Source organism: Anopheles funestus, chromosome 2RL (genome assembly GCF_943734845.2).
Source record: "Anopheles funestus chromosome 2RL, idAnoFuneDA-416_04, whole genome shotgun sequence".
Classification (NCBI taxonomy): domain Eukaryota; kingdom Metazoa; phylum Arthropoda; class Insecta; order Diptera; family Culicidae; genus Anopheles; species Anopheles funestus.
Window position 1 is genome coordinate 73065222 of NC_064598.1, and position 21417 is coordinate 73086638.

A 21417-nucleotide genomic window follows, 5' to 3' on the forward strand; every position below is an offset into this window, starting at 1 on the left:
GACCAGAAACGGACTTAAAAATGGAGGAGGAATTGGTCCGATCAGCCATGTAAAAACTGGTCCGATGAAAGAGAAGTTTGGACCGTTTACTTATGTGCTAGCATAGGGCAAAAAAGAGAAACGGACCATTCCTAGCATTCTATTGCAGCGCTCTCTCTTCGTATTTCTTGCGTTGTGTGCGTGAAGAACCGGTTCAAACAGTGTTATTGTCATTTCGAAAATGGTCATTTATTGAAAAATTTGGAATACAAAATAAAAGCAAACTGACATTCGCATTAGCAGCATCATCTCAGAATTCTCAGTATCATTTACCAGCATCATAATTTATAAATTACCGTCGTTTTGGGTGATCATGAAATTATTATTAAAGTGTTAGGCTGTCTACACATGAATCCGCGGACGCCGCGGTCCGCGGAAAACACGTCCCAAGTAGAAATTGTCAAGCGAAATATAGGCCCGAGGGGGTGAGAAGGGTAAAAATTTGCTCGAATCGTGAGATGGAAGAATCTTTGCCGTAAGTAAGAGCAGGACGACGATAAAAGTCTATGATGGTGTTGGTGAACGTCAGCCATCCTATGGCGGCATTTTCAAAACAAAAACAAATCGTATGTCCTAACGAATATACGCTGAACGTATATTCATATTTCCTGCGTGTTTTGAGTGTTTTGTGGCTCCCATTTTGGTGAAAAAGTGTTTAATAATGTGTAATAAAAAAAATGTTTAGAGAAAAGTAGAGTGTTATTCTAACATGCTGAAGTTATTTTGGGACAGTTTTGAAAGGAATCAGAAGCAGATAAGTTAGCGCCAGTTCAGAAGGACTAGGTAAGTTGCATTTTTTTTTTTTGTGTGCTGTGTTTTATTATATTCATATAATAAACCACACGACAACGAGCGTTTAATTGAACATATAATTTTGCTATGTTTCAGCAAATGGGATAGCCGGACGTTAAAGCGGAAGTACAGGAGTGTTCTAGGGGAATAGATTTACGAAACGGAGTGTTCGTAGACGAACGACAATTGGAATCAAGCCGGGACGGAAGAAGAGGGTAAATATACTGAGACTCATAGTTCAAATATGCTAAAGATTTGGGATTGTCTCTTAAAACTAATAGTTTAACTGTAATTGAAAGATATGTTGTTTTTAACTCTATTATTAATGCTATTTGTTTTCTTTGCTTAGGAGTATAAAACCACCATTCAATGTGCCGCTACGAGTTGATAAACAGTTGATAACTGTTGTAGGATGTCTGTTGAAGGCTTGTAAAGTGTTCTTGGATATTGTTTTCGGTAAGTATTATAGCAGTGCAAGATAATCATTTGCCTACTTTATCGTAATGTCTTTTCTTCTTGGCTCGTTTTAGGTCCACCCGAAATAGTTTGTAGGAAACCCACTCACTATTGCGACATCCGACTGATTAATCTGCATTTGGCTCGATCAATGAGCTGGCTATGCTCCTATACGCATCGTGCGGAACGGATAGCTGAAGAGCAACGTCCTGGGAGGACATGAGCCTTACTTCTTCTAACAGTTGCACATTAGCGTTTTTAGAATTAGAATTTAGAAAAGAATTAGCATAATTGTTTAGTCAAACAGCTTAACTAGCTCTCTACGCAAGCGTATGTGTCGTCAATTTAAACAAAAATAGTGAACGCGTAGATTACCTTTCGCAGGATAGTCATGTAGAAGTGAACAGATATGATGTAGGTAACTAAAGTTTCGCTATAAAGGATAGTGTTTTGTAAACTGCCCTCAACGTATTAGTCAGATTTTTGTAAAAAGAATATAACTATACTATAAGCTAGAACAGTATCGGTTCATTACGCCACATATATGTAGAATAACAGAGTTTAAGAACTAGATAAGGCATGCCGAAACTTCGCCAGGTTGAAAAAAACATGCGCGTATATTTTAGTTAAAATAATGGTGATTACGTATAGGGCATAGTAAGGAGTTGTCCTTTCCTACAAAAAATGTAAAGCTTTAAAAAATAAGATACGTTACGTATTGTACCGAAGGCATTGTTTAAAGCGATAAGAAACTGTCTACAGATTCGTAAGATCAATAAATTACAAAATCAAATTTAATTTACATAATCGGTTTATCATTGTAATACCCAAACAAAAGAAAAGCTATCACGAACATAAACAATAAAAAACGATTTCGGCGTTCCACCGTCTAGAAAGCACCAAACACATTTGTTTTGACGCCAGCCGCAGATCGATAAAAAAGATCATGTGAATAGCAGCGATCCCGTTACAACCATGGACCATGCCTGAAACCTCGGTGAGTAAAGAAATTTTCTCTAATTAAAAAATATATGTTCTCTTCCTATCTCATTCGCAAGACGCAAATCTAAAAATAGATCGGATATCTACAACAGTCGCGCGCGCTGTTGTAAGGAATTAGAAGCAAGCAAGAAGGATAGGATCACACATAACCTCTTTTTTTCGCCTACGGTAAGGCCGGCTGACAAGTAGGTGTAAATGTGTTCGTGTCGCCATGATTTCTCTTGTGTGCGTGCCATCCCACCTCCGGATAAGCTGCCGATCCGCAAAGTCCATTGAAAAAAGCCAAAAAACTGCTCGATATTTCTACTTGGGGTATAACTTGTATACCAGTTGGGTCCGTTCGGCTGTCAAATTCCGCGGTGGGCTGTCAAACCTACCGCGGCGCCTGCTGTTCCGCAGATTTGTTGATGTTCAACAAAACTGTGTTTCCGCGGTACCGCGGTTGATGACATTTTATTATTGTTTACATCTTGCACGCTGGTGGTTCGTTGTGAAATATTGTACGTTCGTTGTGAAATAATATAGTAGGCATCGGTTTATTATTCAATGTTGAAAGTTGGTATAACATAATTAATAACACAAGTTATACGTGTTTTCCGCGGACCGCGGCGTCCGCGGATCCATGTGTAGACAGCCTTAAAGTGCGTGAGCTCGTGTCAGACGAATTATTATGTGAATTATTAACAATATTGTCGATCATACCTGATTTTATGTACGCTACTAATCAAATGGACAAGCTTGTTCGACCGAGATGGGGAACAATAAGCACGGTCGGCATGCCGCTGTCCTCGGTAGCGGTCTCGACGGCTTCGGTAGCTGGAATGTTCACCAGCAGTATTGTTCGACCGGGATCGGGAACAGTCAACAGGACATACACGCCGCTGTCCTCGATAGTCGTCTCGTCGGTTTCGGCAGCTGGTACCATAATGTATCATAATAATTTCCAACCATCAAAACTGGAACCTGCGGCATTAGATTAATGCTCAATAATATAAAAACTGCTTTCGAGTACTTTTGTGCAGTGGTAGTCCGTCGATTGACAAATTAAAAGAAAACGTATCCTCTGTTGGTGGTACATCACTGAAAGAAGAGTAAAAAGTGAATCTTTAAATTACTTTTATGTGTTACTTTACTGTAAAAGTTTTCCTTATCGAAAATGGTTGTACAAAACCGGGTATTCCGGGATACTAAATTATTCCCAACACTTTTCGGCTTTGTTTACGTTCGGTACTGTACCGGCCAACATGCTGGCACGTAACAAAACAACTCAGGTCATTTATTCTAACTATTGCTAAACTAGCTCCGACGTAATTAATTGCATACACAGCATTATTCATATTAGTTATTAAACTCACAACAATTTTTGCACATCGATATCAGCGCAAACAGGATGAAAATTATTCTAAGTGCAAAAACCTGTCTGCATTTTGTTTTCGTTCTTTGACAACTGGTCGAGCACAAAGCTAGAACGAAATCGCTAGATCCTTAGCATGAGAAGGAAACAGATTCGACACCGCCCACAATTGTTTTCGACCGATTCAGGCGCTGTCAGCTTACACATACAATCAAAGAATCTTCCGTTTTTACACGGACCCGCTCTCAAAACAGTCACATTTCGAAGAGAAAAACCGTCGCGATCAACTTTTTCCGAAACTTTTACCGACACGGCTTAAGTCTGAAATAACGACCCCCCCTCTCACGGTCACTCAGCTGCGTGTCATTTTTTCGTACAGGGTAGTTCGGAGGCTATGCAATGTGGCCTGAATTTGATTTTTTTTATTATTACAAATACATTGTAAGGGGGTTTTCGCATAGTGAAAAGTGATTTATTAATCGAGGAACCAAGTTCCATACGCTGTTTGTGAAACCGTAAAATTTTCCTCATTTTTGGCCCAACTTTGCCCCATAACTCGATCGGTATCCAACGGATCGCTAATCTGTCTTCTGATTTGGCTAAATGACACTTGTGCCTACATTTCGTCCATGCACCACTAATCGCTACCATGATGTCTCTGGCCGGAGCTATTTGCGAAAACAACTGTTGCACTTTTTTGGGTATTTGCTGTATTTTTACTTATTTTTGGTTTATTTATTGCCAAATATTTTGGTAGTTTTATTGCCTCATAACTCGGGCGGTATCCAACGGATCACCAATCTTTGACCTGTGGTCGATAGACGGCACCTATTGCTACATTTTCTTCTTCGGCGGCCATGCCCTCAGGTGTCTGTGCCTCGAAACATAATTAAAAAACACGCAACCGTCACAATTACGATTGTGAACCACCCTGCACGAAAAATAGTCACTCAGGTGAGTGACCGTGAGAGGGGGGGTCCTTATTTCAGACTTTAGCCCCTTATTTCAGACTTTAGCCACACGACCAAAAAGATCCCCGCTGCTCTCGCTCTTTGCACACCGGGTAATCCTACCGCTGCTCGAACTGTGGCATTTTGCTCGAATGCATTCGTGGACTGCATGACGGTAGGTTTACCGCATTATCCGTGTGTCAATAAGTGATTCCGTGGTAAAAACGTGCTGCGGCATCCCGGTTGGTGCCCGTAAAATTGTGAAATATCGTAGCTCATCTGGCCTAATTGAGAGTGGATTTTCACCGGAGTAATTACTTTCACCGTGCGGATGGTGATACAAGTGAGGAAACCAGTGTGAAGATCTGTGTTTAGCTGTGTGCATTAATCGGTACGGTACTGCGTAACACATAACCTTGAAGCAGTCGTAGTTTCCTGCCTGGAAGACCCCAAACGAAAGGAGCAAAACGAATCAAATATGCAAAGATGTCTACAATCACGGAAAAGCGACGGGTTTCTTCCATTCTCAAACCACAGTCACCACCGAACGGAAATGGTACACCGTCCCGAAACAAGGTTCGGTTTGCTGTGTTGTCAGTCGAATCGGTACTGCAGGATGTGTTGGATAATAGCCGGTTAACGGGGTATGAAGAATTGTTACAAAACCTACAAGAAGACCCAGAGGTAAGTGGTGAAAGCAGTGTTATGCGGATGTGCCACCATTAACGACGTTCAAACCCCTTTTTACACGCAGGATGATCAATTTCAACAACTTTTCCTAGAAGCTAAACAAGCCGTTCCATTGATGAAGCCACGCTTCGGCAAGCTAGTGGAGCATCTGCTTGCCACTCGCTGGTTAAACCGCACGGCGGAAGCCCAGGAGGCATACAAACAGTTCGTAGTGGAGCTATCGATTGTGCAGAAAAACTATTGCACGATGACGATATCGAAGCTGGTCCAGCTGCTCATCCCGGAGAAAGCAAAGCCAACGCCGGGCAGTACGGAATGTGAGGACCAGGAACGGCAAATGAGATCTCTGCATGATCTGATAATGAGACTGCAAAATGTGATACCGATGATTTTCGACGTTGTGCTGACGCTGCTGCGAAAGAAATTTCCCTACTACAAGCGGCCGACCTACGAGGTGATCGGCTTTCTGTGCAATGTGCTGCAGATGACGGAGTACGCATCGATTTACTGTGATGAGCTGCTGGACATTGTGTTCTGCGAGCTGCTGCAGCTGGACGTGAATGTTCCGCGTAGCGTTATTGAGGATACGGAATATCCGGACGAGGAGATGATGTTTGAAATGACTGAAACCGGTGGCGATGATGAGGACACCATGAAGCATCCGGTTGCCGAAACGCTAGATCAATACATGGAAATCGTGCTTAACTACATCCACCAAACGGTGAAAGTGGATGGACAGGGAGATCGATTGTTTAAGATCATTCTCAATCAGTTCGAGACACACATCCTTCCCACACACAACACGGATCATACGCAGTTCGTCATTTTTTACATCTGCAGCTTTAAGCTTTCGTACGCAGAACATTTCATCAGTTCGCTCTGGAAAAATGTGAACAATCTGAACAAATCACCGACCGTGCGGCAGACATCGGTCGGGTACATAGCAAGCATGCTTGCCAGAGCGAAATTTGTCCCATTGAAGTAAGTGAAGTTTCGCAACCGTCAATCGATAATTGATAATTCACGCTATGCTTTTTCTTTTCCACAGCTACATTAAGTCGATGCTGGTGGAAATGTCGCACTGGGTGCACGCCTATATACAGCGGTGCGATTCAATGCACTACAATCAAACGCTGAAGGCACATCTCGTGTTTTACGCCGTGTGTCAGGCCATCTTCTACGTGGTAGCATTCCGCGCTAATCATCTTACTTCCAGCTCGAAGAATCTTGCTTTCCTGCAATCGTTGCAGCTTTCGTCAATCGTCACCTGTCAGCTGAATCCATTGCGCGTCTGTTTGCCGACGGTGGCAACCGCCTTTGCTGGGATAACTCGAGCCTATCAGTTGGCATACTGTCACACCATTCTGGAACGGAATGCACGCCGTAAATTGGCCACCGTGTACAAGAACAGTACGCAACTGCCGGAAGAATGTCTCGACACGTTCTTTCCGTTCGATCCGTACATGCTGAAGAAGTCTGGCAAGCGCATTGAGGAGTTCTATCTGCAGTATCAGGCGCATGAAATAGATGAGGAAGATGGTGGTGAGACGAGTGTTGGCAAGGGTCGCAAACGGTACGAATCGGTGTCGGAGGATGTGGATGATTTCATACCGGAAAGCAAGCGTCACAAACATGCGGATGGGCACGGTGTGGATGTAAGCGGAGAAATGTCATTCTCGTACGGTACATCGCCGGGATTTCATAGCTGAATAAGTAATATACCCCTCTTCCAGTGTGGTATATAGGTACGGCACTAGTCGTAAAATCGGAATGTCTATTTATGCTTTTTAAATGCTGATAATAAATAAATTGATGCGTCATTTATCCACATTTTCAATGTACTCCAATGGAATGTGTTCTGTGTGTTTTGTTTGTTCTGTTAGTGTATGTAGCCATACCGCACTGATATGGGTATGGATCCGAAGCCTCTAGAAGGATAATATAGGCACTCCATACCCTACTCCGACTCAATACGTCCCCGTCGTACAGAATGGTAACATATCTCTCCAAATATCTGAGCTTGGGTATACGGGGAAACCCAACCCCTTGGGAAGATGGGGTATATGGCTAAATTGCGCGGAGGGGGACAGCCAGCGTCTGTTCTCCATGTTAGGGGCGGCTGGATGTCCCTTCTGTCCTGGCACCCTACGGGACTTTAAACAGCTAGGATGCGTAGGCCCTCCGACGAGACAGGGGGTTGGGGGAGAGGCCTTGCAAGCCACCCCCAATACAAATGCAACGAAAGGAAACCAAGAAAAGAAATGTGTTTTGTTTAATTTGTGAATCTGAAATTAGTATTTCTAGTTGATTGTTAATTCATTTAAGAGTAGGACATTCTTAAGCAACAATGAGATAAACTGTATGTATTTTTATGGCTTCTCGTGTTTCGTAAAATTTTACTATTTCAAAATCGTCCTCTTTTTACCTTCTCATCATCCTTAAGTTCAAGTATTTATTTTCTTGAGATTGTTTAAGTGGGTTCAAATGATACAGTAATCAATTTATCCAAAATTAATCTTAATGCGTGATTCATAATTTTATTCCATGTGTGTGATATTAGTCAATAGATGATTCAATCTTAATAAATAACAGCAACAAATAAGAAGATATTTTCAAAATTACCGCTTTTCAATATCTTCACTCTATTTCTTTACATATCGAATGCCTAATTGCAACTTCAAATTATAGGCATATTATTGTGAAAATTAAGTTAAATAACATTTGCGTATTTTTTAATAGGCCGACCAGTCATCTGCATTGAAAGCGTTACCACGCGTTACACTGCATGCAACTTGGGCTAGCAGTGACACGGGTAATGGCTGTTATAGCGATAGTAACGCCTGTTGGTTTCAAAACCGACCACCTTATACTTGTTGGCGCTCAAACTGCATATTTTTCTAAGAGGCAAAATCACGCTGAATGTCCTTGTTAAAATAAAAACTCATAGCTTGTTTTTTGTGATTTCTAATTATGCACAACAAAATTTACTAAAAAAATAATAATTAACCAATTTACCAATACAGTATTAATAGAATTAAAAGCTTATATTCTCCAATAAGTAAATTTGGGTTAACATGATTATTACAAGAATTTTGTTTTTATGAAGTGAATGGTTGAATGTAGTTTTTTACTTCATCCGCCGATAGTTTGTGATAATTTTGCATGTGATCTTTGTACTCCTTCTGCAAATTGGTTCCATACGTGTTGCCATCCTTAGGGCAAAGTTTACATTCGTACAAAAATTTCCCTTTATGCTTCGAAGTAGAAATTACATGTTTTCGTAGATTTTCCTAAAACGAGGCAAAGAATAAGCAACAAATTAGTTGTGTAATTATTTTCCAATAAAACAAAACTTAATTTCATTACGTACAATGTTATTGCAGGAATAATCACAGTGCGGACAGGAGTACGGTTTGCTACCGGAATGCACTAACAGATGACGTCGAAGGTGTCCGGGAATGCGGGTTGCAAAATCACACTGGCTACATTTGAGTTTCTTTTCCGTATCCGTATCATGTCGAAGAAGAGCATGTCTGTGAATAAAACAAAACCAAAAAAAAAAAAACCAAACACACATTTATCGACAAGCAACGATCGCTCGACTCGGGTCGGACATCAATTAAAGGAGACGTGTAGATGGGGATGTGGAGAAGGGGGGTAGGAGGGTTTCTTTTTCACTCGACTTCAAATATGGGTAGTTGACACATTAAATGGTAATGCGTTCGATTTTGTCCCCCAACTGGACGACGTCTCCCCCCCAAAACCGGGTCCGTGTCGCTGGACAGCGAGAGCAAAACAATAAATTCACTTGATAAGTCACAACTCGCGACCCGGTGGTGTGGCGAAAGTGTATGGCGGAAGAGGAAAAAATCTGGTGCACTTTAATTGTCCATCGAACATTGTCCGCAAACGGTGGATGGATCGTCTCCGGTTTCCAGAGTTTTTTTTGTTTTGCTTTGCCAAGGGCTTATCCACTGCACGCAGCATAAGCATAATGATCAACCGTGTACTGGAAGGTCGACCGAATGGAATGGGGCGAAGAAGGATAAAGAAAAGCCGGAGAAAATGGCGGAAGATTTCGTCGATTCCACGGCCATGCCAACCGTACGCCAGACAGTCCAGTGTCCAGAATCGGTTCGATGTGATCGGTCTCTCCAAATTGGACTGCCGTAAAATGAAGAAATCGTGACTTATTAAAGGCCTGCTGCTACAGCAACAAGTAATGTGCCGATCCGCTGGATCCGCTTGCTGCTTGAAGTATCCAGATCGAGAGCGCACGCGTCGGTCCCGAATCAAAACGGAACGGAGATCCCCACCGTGGAGATGCTTGGAAAAGGGGGTTCGTCGTTATAAGAAACACAAAACAAGGGCTGTTTAAGCACCACCACCACCACCAGGAGCAGCAACCACAACAACAGCAACAGTAAAGAAAACGGTTGCAATGTGATCATATAAATTATACACACGTTGATGATATCGTGTCGATAATAATATGTATTAAGGTTTTTCACTTCGGCAAAAATGGCTACGATTACCCGCGAATGGTTTGTGGCGGTGATTCAGAACAACAGTTTATCGAATGAGAAATTATGCCGGCGATCGGTACGGCAAGCAAACACTAGCGCTCTTCGAGCGTTGTTACTTCTGTGCCTGTGACTGTGGCTGAAGGTATTTGAAGGTAACCACTCCGGGTGGGAGCACGATCATGAAGGTATGTACTTTTTTCTTCTGTATAACCCATTTATGCTGCAGTGCAGCTAGTGCATTGGGGTGAGAAATACCTATACGCTTGCGTTTAATTTGTTGTTTATTAACAGTAACATTTAAACTGATAGGTAATCAATCAATAAATTGCTTTTAGCGGCAGATAATAGCAGAACTGTTTAGATAACTTTTTTTTCTGAACATTATGCGTATTAGGTGTTATAAATCTAGCATCGCAGAACGAAGTATAAGTTTAGAAAAAATATTTAAAAATAAAAAAAGATTAAATTAAGTTGGATTGTACAATTTAGAACAAATATGAACTGTTTTGTTGCCATTTTTCCCCAAAACGTAGCATCATAATGTTAATCTCATAAAAGTCTTGACCCTTAGTGGAGACAAAGTATATTAATTGATTTTCATTACATTTTCTTGCTTTTAATTTATTGTCACTCAGGAAGTTTTGTCTTGGTGTCAAATCCTCAAAACATGGTGGATGAACGAAAAACCTCCCTCGAAAGGCGAGGTCCTGCTGACTTTGTCCTGATGTAGTACACACCTCTTCTTTTAGGCAATTCTGACCATTTTTGTTGAATCTTTAGCTTCAAACGATATGTTTGTTGAAAGTAGAGAGCTGAATTTACGGTTTGGCTATACGGAAGCAACTCATAATAGACGATTCCCTTCTAGTCCCACGTTCGTTTGAGCTGGGTCCGATGGCCAAGGGTTCGTAGATGATAATTCGATCAATTATGCTTTTTTTATATTAAATTGTTTCCAAATTTTAAATGAACATAGCTTTAGAATAAAATTGGCTTCAAAAATCAATTGAAATCATTGACCGACAAAATAGCATTACTATTCCTAGAAGCATTGGACTACTCATCTTTTCGGCCTCTGATTGTTCTCGGCTCTTCTTTGGTAGTTAAGTTTTGATATATAGGCGAAAGATTCGAAGGTTTAGACAATGTTGGATAATCCTTAAACATAGAATGACTATTAAATACTTAACGAAGCTGGTTTTTCTGGGTAACCTTGTCACATCTTCGCAGAGATCACAGAAATTTATAACAAATTCAAATATAATGAAATTGATGTCTATATCAGGAAATATCATTGAATATCCCAATGTTTAAGCACATCATATCACCAATCCGGCCGTGCTTGAAAACATAAAAGATCCTCATATAATATAATATCACAAACGGATGATATGAAAAACTCATATTGAAGTTAAAATTACTCAACATATATAGAGTCAAAGTAAAATGGTGATAATTATTGACACATTTTGTAGTAAATTGTATCACAAATTGTAGAAGAGTTGAATGATTTTCTTCTCTCTGTTTGATGAGGTTAAATATTGAGTTAATTGTTGAAATTTAATTAAATATTGCAAATGAAGGTCGTCTATTGTGGACAGAGCTTCAACATTAAGCCTTGCCAAACATATTCCCGTAGCAAAAAAAAAAAACACTAACTCCCGTACAACGTTCAAACACGATATACATCTTGAGATTAAATTCGTTTCCTTGGCTTAACCAATACCGAATACTGTGCAGTAGCTCTCAATCACACAGACAGATCGCTTATACGCTATAAAGCACGATTGCGACAAGCAGATCAGTTTAAACTGTAACAATTTCTCTCCACTTACGGTGTGTCCTCTCCTATCGCATTACAATACAATACGCCCGTGCAGGCGAAACTCCCGCACGCCGACCGATCGAACACTACGCATACCGTGCGCAGAGTGCAACCGAAACCGGACCCCAAGGATCAAGGCAACAAAGCACCATGCAGCGAACCAAGGGTGGATGATTTTATAAACCCACCTCCCCACCGCGTTCTTGAATCCGAACTCGATCGTGTTTCGCTGTCCCGGCGTGGAGCGCACATCTTGATCGAATATCAGTCCCGGTTTCTTATGCAGTGAAATATTTGCTCGCCAAAAGGGAGGAGACGGATGATTGGAAAGCTTGCCCTTGGGCTCGGTGGTAGAGTATAAATATGCAGCAGAAACCACAGCACGGTAACGGAGAGTACTTCGTCCGCATCCCCCGGGGGTGAGCGAAATATACGCGCGAAATAGGTGAGAAGAAGCGCATGTTCGCGATCGTGGCGGGTTACGATGGCGTGCATCGATCGTTCTTCGTCCTGGGACGCCTGGGACAGTGTTTGTGTGTTTGTGCATCGTTACATTTTTGTTCTCACATCTTCACCACTTGCACCACCGTACACCCAGCCAAACATTCCCCCCCGCCTCCCCAGGGTGAGTGGGAAAGGCCGGTGTTAGCAGCACGTAAGCTAAGGGCGGCATTTTTCTGCGCGTCCCGTTCGATGGCGGTTTATGTAAATTGCGATCACTATGCGACAATCGGCATTCGGATTCAAAGCGACATTCGCTTCGGAAGCCGTTGGTGGTGTTGTGTTTTGTGCAAGATGCATTGGGTTTTGTGGGCAGGAGATGTGCCTCTACTGCTGCTTCCTGCAGCAGCACGTCGACGTGTACTTGGGGCTTGATTTGCTCGCATTTTTGGTATTATGTTTCAGAATGCGAAGCCGATGGGTCGATCAGCGATGGTCGATCGCCACGCGGATCGACACAATGGAAGAAGGGGAAAAACATTGGCTCAATATATGTAGCAACGTATACCTTTTTTTCTCTCAAAAGGTTTGTTTTACGGTCACAACTGTCAGCACCATTCCACAAACTGTGGTTATGTGTACAAAATGGTAAGAAATATTTCCGTCACATCGAACGTTAATTGTAGAATACAGAAAGGATTGTACATGACCTCGGGAGGGCCTTAGAATGGAGGACCGTGTGCGTACATTTTGGGGAAAATGATTTGAATTTCTTCTAAATGTGTGAGATTAATGTTTTCTAATTTTCCTACATTAACATTATAAATAATTTTATTCATGTAGTAAGGGCAAAAGGCCGTTGAAGTCAAAGAAATATAATTTTCAATAACTATTAATATTAATATTTATGTTTGTCAGATACATGATTCATTTCTCTTTTTTATGTATAAAGTAAACCAAACAATTAATACAAAACATTTGAGATTACAAGAATAAGTCTCAGCCAAAATTCAGGTTAACGTTTTCTAATTTATGCTGAGTACTTTTTTTGTTAATTGTTGAACTTGAAGAAATAAATACCAAATAATATAGCCCACATTCGATAGATCAATCTTTCATAATTGATTTCTACTTGAAATAATAGAGTTTTCCTCCTAAATAAAGGCCAACATCATAGAGCGGCCCGATGGTGAATGTGATAAACGGCGCCGATCCACACGACCGAACTAAGTATCAAATCCCATCCGAGCCGTCCCCCGTAGTTAGGAATGAGTATCCTGATAAGTGGTAAAATAAATCTTGATACGGCGTGACCGTTCTAACCGAGCAAATAAAAATTGAGTTTTCCTTCTAAATAAAGCTAACATAAAAGGATTATACTTGTTCATAATAGACAATTTATACACGATCCCACCTTCTATCTCATAAATCGATGTTTAAAGTTAGTGGAAGCTGCCTTTTGGTATCTTCATTGTTTTCCTTCACATGTTAACATGAATTTCCACTGTTAATAGCGTTTTAATTAACACTGCGTCTTTTGAATATTACATACAGTGAATGTATTCAAAATTGCTTATAATGGTTCTCTGTTAAATATCTTTTGAAGCAGAATAAGCGTAGCTAAGTACTATTCACAAAATCAGTTCTCTCTCCGACTTCTATGAGAACACACGCGTTGTACCGAGTCTCCCACAGCGAAGAGTAGAATCCTTGAAATAAGCAAACAAAAATCAAAAGTTAAGAAAGTGAAACCTAAACCTAGAGCGACATTAGTCGCCCGACCCATCGTCAACATGGTTCGAGGCAAAGCAGTGGCTAAACCAAGGAATGTTAAAGTTCCTTTATCGAAATTTCACCGCATGGATCAGCTGAACACGACGCAGTTAAAAGTAGTGACACCCAACACGTACGCACTGCTTGAAGACAAAGAGGAACATCCGATGGATACGAATACCAGCAAACCTGTATCAACGTATACAAATCAACGTATTCCTCCAATAAAAGTTGCGTGCAAGTCCCTAGGAGAAGTGCACAAAAAAATAGTTACCGCAGGTGTAGTGCGCTACACAACAAAAGTAGCGAACGAAGGTGTCGTAGTGTACGTGAACACGGCAGAGGATTTTAAAACGGTAGTGAAATACCTCTCAACTACAAACGTAAATTTCCACACGTATCAACTACCAGAAGAACGCACTACAAAAATAGTGCTTAACGGCTTGTACGACATGCCCACGGAAGAAGTGATGAAAGTGCTCGAGACCGAGGGCATCAAACCAGTGGCGGTAAAAAAATTAGCCATCCGCAACAAAAAATATGAAGAACATGCCACCTATCTTCTTCATTTCATAAAAGGCAGCATTGAACTCTCCAAGTTACAATGTATAAACGCCTTGGCACACTGCAGAGTAAAGTTCAACTACTACTCTAACAGACAAGGACCGATGCAATGCAAACGTTGCCAATCGTACGGACACGGAGCCGCTAACTGCTTCCACCCTACTACCTGCAATAAATGCGCAGGCAAACATGAATCGAGTAGCTGCCCAGCATCGACATCAAGTGTAGATGGCTTAGTACCAACGCATAAGCTAAAGTGCGTAAATTGCGATGGTAATCATCCAGCAAATTTCTGGGGTTGCCCAAAAAGACCGGTCAAACCCAAAACAAGCGTTCCTAAACCTGTGAGTAGAGATTTTGTTTTCGAAGGCAATGCCTTTCCCGCTCTCCCACCAAAACCATCGAATCACAGAATGTTCTCAACACAACAAAACGATACTCCATACTTTAATACAAACAAAAACGACCTTTTCAACGCTACAGAACTAACCGCTATTGTAGGAGAAGTATTCTGTAAATTACGCTCTTGTAATTCTAAAGAGCAACAAATCACCGCGATCTTCGAGGTGGTTAGTAAATATTGTTTCACTCCGTAATGGATTCACAAAAGGAGATAAAAATTACATACTGGAACGCAAACGGCGTATCCAATAAAAAAATCGAAATCGAACATTTCTTAAAGCATAAAAATACGGATATAATGATAATAGTTGAAACTTTTCTAAAGCCAGAACAAAAATTCTACATTAGTAACTATAATAGCCTTCGACTAGACAGACTTACAAGTACCAAAGGGGGAATTTTAATATTAATTAAAAGTGACATAGCATATAAACTCATGACCTCTTTCAAGCTCGAGGTAATTGAGGCAATAGGGATTCAAATAAAAACCACCAACGGATTATTGTCAATCGTAGGGGCGTATCATCCCGGTTCAAACGTTTCCATAAACAAATTTAAAAACGACATAAAGAAATTAACCATAATTAGAAGCAATTTTCTTATATGTGGGGATTTAAATGCTCGACACAAAATGTGGAACTGTGCATCTACAAATTCTGCCGGTAAAAAACTATTTGAAGAACTACAGAAGCGGGAATTTTCCATTTGTTTCCCAGACACACCAACGCACATCCCTGCCGATTCAACTCGTAATCCTTCCACGATAGACATCACACTATCTAAAAATAATCTTAATCTTTCTAATTTAAAAACTTCTACACATTTCTCATCCGACCATTTACCAGTTTCGTTTACAGTATTAAATGAAAAAACCAATGTTAAACCTGAAAAATTATTGCCCGACTATAGGAAAGCAAATTGGCCTCTATTTAAACATTACATTAACTCTAGAATAAACCCAGCAGAAATTTCCTACAACAACATAACTACACACGAACAAATAGACAACATGATTGAAAAACTCACAACAACTATACTATCAGCACATGACATTGCAGTTCCATTCATAACTCCGGGAAAATACAACTTAATTATCCCCCCAGATATTCTTTCGCTCATTAAACTTCGCAATGCATGTAGAAAAAAGTGGCAGAGACATAGGCTCGATAACAAACTGAAACAGTCTTATTACTTTCTTAAAAAACAGATCGATTTAAAACTATCTGAGTTGCGAAACGCTTCCTGGTCAAAAAATTTAGAATCAATGAACAAAGACAAACATAATCATACAAAACTGTGGAAATTTGTAAAAATTATAAAAAATAATCAGAAATCAGTCCCCGTTTTAAAATGCAATAACGAAACACTTATTACTTCGAATGAAAAATGCGAAGCTCTAAAAAAAGTGTTTGAATCAGCGCATAAAATAACTGAAAGTTTTGTAAGTCCGATAGAACGTCAAGTCAACGTAACAGTTCGTAATTTTCGAGCAGCACAGAACAATCAAAATGCAAATTCATTTCAGTTATTCAAACCTAAAGATATTTCTCAAATCTTAAGTCGATTGAAAACTAAAAAATCAACGGGATTCGACAAGATAAATAACAACGCCCTTAAAAGACTACCAACGAAAGCTTTAATTTATCTCAATTTGATTGTAAATGGATGTCTTAAGCTGGGCTATTTTCCGAATTCATGGAAAATAGCTAAAGTTATTGCCATACCAAAACCAAGCAAAGACCACAGTCTCCCTCAAAACTACAGACCCATCAGTCTACTAAGCTGTTTAGGCAAGGTATTCGAAAAACTGATAGAACGCCGATTAGCTTTGCACACAAATAACAATCATATAATACCTACAAGTCAATTTGGCTTCCGGCCATCTCTCTCCACCACTCACCAAATACATAGAGTAACCAAAAATATTCTTCATAATAGACAAAACAGGAAATCAACAGGATTAGTGCTACTCGATACAGAAAAAGCGTTTGATTCCATTTGGCACCATGGACTTATATATAAACTCGTCAAATTAAACTTCCCAGGATATTTAATTAATATAATAGATTCATTTATTTCTAACCGGTATAACAAAATACATATAGCTAATTCAACATCAAACCCTTACACCCCATCGGCAGGAGTACCGCAAGGTAGCGTCTTGTCACCATTGTTGTTCAACATATATACCTCCGATTTTCCAAACATGAGAAATTGCGAACAATATCTTTACGCAGATTATGTAGCATTATCTTCATCAGCAAAAAACCCAAATACGGTGATCAAAACACTAAATACGGCTCTAAAGAAATATTCCAAATACTGCCAGAAATGGAAACTTAAACTTAACGGATCTAAATCTGAAGCTATTTTCTTTACTCGTTACACTAGCTCCCGTAAACTGCCTAGGGAAAAATTAAAAATTAACGGAAACAAAATTGCTTGGAGTAGCTCTATTAAATACTTAGGCATATTTCTAGATAAAAGATTGACGTATAAACCGCAAATAGAAAATCTAACTATTAAATGCGAAAAAATATTCCGTATCTTGTACTGCTTCCTTAGCAGGAAATCGAAACTAGACCTCAGCAACAAATTACTATTATATCAATCATTAGTTCGCCCGATCATAACGTATGCATCACCCGTCTGGTCAAGCTGCGCATTCACACACAAATTAAAAATACAGCGATCGCAAAACAAATTTCTGAAAACTATTCTTAAAGTTCCCCCTTGGTACAAAACGTCCTCACTGCACTCAGAATGTAACTTACCCATGATAGTTGATGTACTAAACAAACAAAAATTGGCATATGATGCCAAGTGCCTTACCAGCACATTAGAAATACTAAGAGAACTGCACTCTTAAGTTTTTAGGTTATAAGTGTGCCGTCCAAAAATTTTAAGTGATTGTTTAGGCTAAGGGCTAGATTTAAGGATAGGATAGACAATTAGTTTAAGTTTTTTTTTGTTTTGCCAAGGGTTTTTGTAATCCAAATAATTTTTCCCTTATTTACTCATCAAAACACGAATCGTCATAAAAATTTACACCAGCCAAGTAGCTAAAAAGGAAATTCAGCAATGAGGAGAGAACTAGAATTCGTACCCATTACTTATTAAGTACAGAACCACTATTATAAGTCTAAATATGTAAAAATGGAAATAAACGTAACTAACTAACTAACTATTCACAAATATTCATCAAAGTCTCATCATTTACCTTGATTTTTTATTAATTTAGCACTTTCAATGTTTGTAACACGATACATCAATCATGTAAAAATAGAGGTTATTGTCTGAGCCCCAAAAAAAGGAAACAAAAAATGAGCCTGAAAACTCAAAGCTAACTCCCTCCTGAAACCTTGGAACGGGCTAAGTCTATCAGTTTTGACTTTGTTACTTTAAATTATTCGTACTTCGATACTCAGTGTAGAATTATTAATTATTCGTACTTGGATACTGAGTGTAGACTCAAAAGAAACTCAAAAAAAAATAATTAAAAATCATATAAAAGCAGTAAGTATCTTCCGGATATACTTTTTCAGAAGAATTGTTTTACTGTACAAACTTGAATACATTTCAATCAAACAAACATTCAGTAAAAATTAAGTGAAAATCCTATAAATAAATACAGGGTTTATTGGAATCGATCTAAACCTAACGGTTTATTAAAGCGATCAACGATTAATAAGACCAAGAGTTCATCTCAACACATTAGAGAAATTGAATCCTTCTCCAAATATAATCGTTCGATATATCACATACTGAACTGCAAAAGGATTATTCGAGGTGTCTGACCAACTATTACACAAAACAGCCTCTTTATATGAAATGGGTTTGATTAGATTAGATATTGAACAATTTGAAATGGAACTCAATCGACAAACATTTCCCATTCCCTTTCCAACTTAATGTACCATGTTGTTACAAAAACTACCCGAATGCAGTGTAAATCAGACATAACCACGAAATATATGAAGACACTTTTATGCGCAATAACGATGAACATCGTTGGGGGGTCGCCGAACCAAAGGGGCCAGTCAAAGCAAAAGAAATACTCGCTTGTACTATGGTAGAAAGCTACTCAAAACGGGGAAGGCCAAAAGCTCGTGGCAGCATCATCATCGTGGCAGCAAAGCATCGGCAGCACAGTTTTGCAGTCATCGTCATATTGCTATTCCTATTTACACACTGCATAGTTGGCCGGATTGGCCGGGATTCGGTGTTGTCGGTGGTCTAATAAACCCATTTGTGCAGCTGGGAACGTTCGTCGCCGTTCGTCATAACCATAACGGCAGCCGGGCCCTAATCGGAGTGGCCCACGGGAATGCGCGGTGCCGAAGCTAATCCATTGCAGTGGACGTTACGGAAGTAAACAAATCGTTCCGGATTGTCGGAACGGTCGGTGGGAAATGGTTGATTCGGTTTTGGGTGGATGCGAGTGTGCGAGAGTGTACAGTTTTTCCTGATCTTCATTTCCCTTCACACTATTGTCTTTTGTGTTCGGGTTTTGCACACATTTCCCGCACGGTTCCACGGCTGATCGGCGATGGTGCTGCTGCTGCTGCAAAACTGGGTGCGGAATTTCATTGCACGAGAAAGCTCCTCCTTTTGGCAAAAAAAAAGAAACAGCAGCCAGCTTCTTAATGTGCGTATCGTGAGGATTGTCTGTTTTGATTAAGACTGCACCCGGGTATGCACCCGGGTTGTGCTGATCGTCTGCAATGCAGCGGTGTTACTGTGCTGGAACCCCGTCGTAGAAGGACACGACGGTGTAAAGCTGGCTATGGTTAAATCTGTTTACCCACCAGCGTTTCCCCATTTCTGGTGTGGTTACGCTTTCCTGCGCAAGATATTGATGACACATCCAACAGCGTCATTAACATCGTCATCCACGTAATGTAGGCAGTATTGCGCCTTTTTGCCTTTTTGCTACTGCCCCATTATGCATTATTACGCATTTGCATCCCTTGCCGGGAATGCATAATAATGCAAATGATAATAAAATGAAATAATAACATAAAGAATTATCTGAGCGTAGGGAAAAGTGGCCGTCTTTTTTTGCGTCCGTTTGTGTACGGGTGCTGGTGAGGTTCTTGTGAAAAAGTGTCCAAGACGCGCCGACAATGGTGAAGTAGGAAGTGGGGAAAAAGTGTAGAATTGTCCGAACCATCCCGCTTTGCAGTTGCAGATTACGGATTCGTACTAACGTTCGGTCTTCGTTTATGTTTAATAAAAATAACTAGCCTCGGCGCAAAAGAAAGCCAAACAGCGCAGTAGATGATGTACCACAAGATATACGAAAATATGCATATGCAACCGATTAACGGACGGTGAAGCGAACCACGTACGATGGTGGAAAGTAACGAAAACTGGTGCAAAACTTGCAACACGCGCCGAACAATGGGTAGCCTGGTAGGAATATGAACCGTCATGCCACATTCCTGGCGAACGGGGTATAACCTGGCTTCCGGTTCGATGTTTCGAAGCGGCAAAAAGAATTTATATCGCAAATGGTTGATAAATTCGTGACCGATTCGGCGAGTTGATCTTGATGAGGTAGGCTTTTGGGGAGGGGGAAAGGTTTTTGTTAATGCATAAGTGGCGTTAGGATTCGGAAAGTGGCCCCGAAATCGCATTGTTTCATGGGTGTGTAAAGAAGAGTAACTTAATTTATGATATACAGCCAATCGGTGGCATGTTCAGTGCAATAATTATGCATTATTCATGAAAAAAATAGTGTAGCAAAGTGGCTGAACCGGTGAAGGTGCATAAAGCGATCCGTGTTTTCGATACAATGTTTAAGGTTAATGATAATGCCGCTTTAAATGGTGACCCGGGAAATGTGGTTTCGAAAGGGTGGGTACTGTTGAAGCAGAGATTGTTTGACGAGTGCGACATAATGGTTTTAAGTTGAATTTATATTTAAAAGTGAATATATTTTTGGGAAAATAATATTTCTTAAAATTGCATTTGTTTGGATTTGTACAAAGGTAACTAAAACTAAAGATAACTTTGAAATTAAAATGCCTCTCAAATAAAAGTACAATAGCAGATCAAGAAAATTAAAAAAAGCTTAGAAGCAACTCTAGGAAGAAGCTAAATTACGATCTTTTTAAAAGTAAAGTCATGGTTAATTATTTTAAAATGATCATTTAAGAAAAAAAAACGGAATAAAATAATACTTCACGGAAATAACTTGAGTTAGAAATCTTTGAAATATTTGCAGTTTTTTTTTTTTCAAAATTCCTGAATTCTTACTTTTTTATTAAATGCAATGGTCGACATGACCTCTATGATCGTTAAGTCAAAAAGAGGAGAGGAGGAGGAGAGAAATTATACCAAATTTTCCCTTCTTGGTCTAACGACATCTGAGATCATCATTACTATTAGAAGTATAGTCAGTCCTTGCTAAAGGGGAACGGTCCGCATGGGATTAGATATTCTGTCCCATCGTATAAAACACGGCGCCGCTACCATTTACTCCTCCGGGAGGACTTCGATTCCTAGAGTGCGGATGCGAGATTTGATGTTTTTCTTTAGATTCTTGGAGGTATTAAAGTATACAGACTTGGTTCGCTACTCAATATGTTTGTTTTTCTC

General features: G+C 40.0%; 2 protein-coding genes and 1 long non-coding RNA gene across 3 annotated transcripts in view; 2 read left to right on the top strand and 1 right to left on the bottom strand.

The window, feature by feature from the left end:
• The first annotated feature begins 14 nt into the window (after nucleotides 1-14).
• On the top strand, nucleotides 15-2607 carry LOC125760623 (uncharacterized). The gene is made up of 3 exons (XR_007418023.1): nucleotides 15-822; nucleotides 928-1046; nucleotides 1181-2607. It is a non-coding gene; the product is annotated as an uncharacterized LOC125760623 (long non-coding RNA).
• Nucleotides 2608-4781: 2174 nt separating this feature from the next.
• LOC125760599 (RNA polymerase I-specific transcription initiation factor RRN3) lies at nucleotides 4782-7130 on the top strand. Its single transcript, XM_049420875.1, has 3 exons — nucleotides 4782-5277; nucleotides 5348-6264; nucleotides 6332-7130. Exons 1-3 carry the CDS (start codon nucleotides 5080-5082, stop codon nucleotides 6990-6992), a joined length of 1776 nt encoding a protein of 591 aa, XP_049276832.1. The 5' UTR covers nucleotides 4782-5079; the 3' UTR covers nucleotides 6993-7130.
• Nucleotides 7131-8338: 1208 nt separating this feature from the next.
• Nucleotides 8339-21417, bottom strand: part of LOC125760594 (zinc finger protein ZFAT) — a 70644-nt gene continuing 57565 nt past the window's right edge. Inside the window, exons 7-8 of the mRNA XM_049420868.1 lie at nucleotides 8654-8816; nucleotides 8339-8573 (exon numbers count right to left, since the gene is read on the bottom strand). Of these exons, the coding sequence (XP_049276825.1) occupies nucleotides 8382-8573; nucleotides 8654-8816 (355 nt within the window). The 3' untranslated portion in view covers nucleotides 8339-8381. The remainder of the gene's footprint in view (nucleotides 8574-8653; nucleotides 8817-21417) is intronic.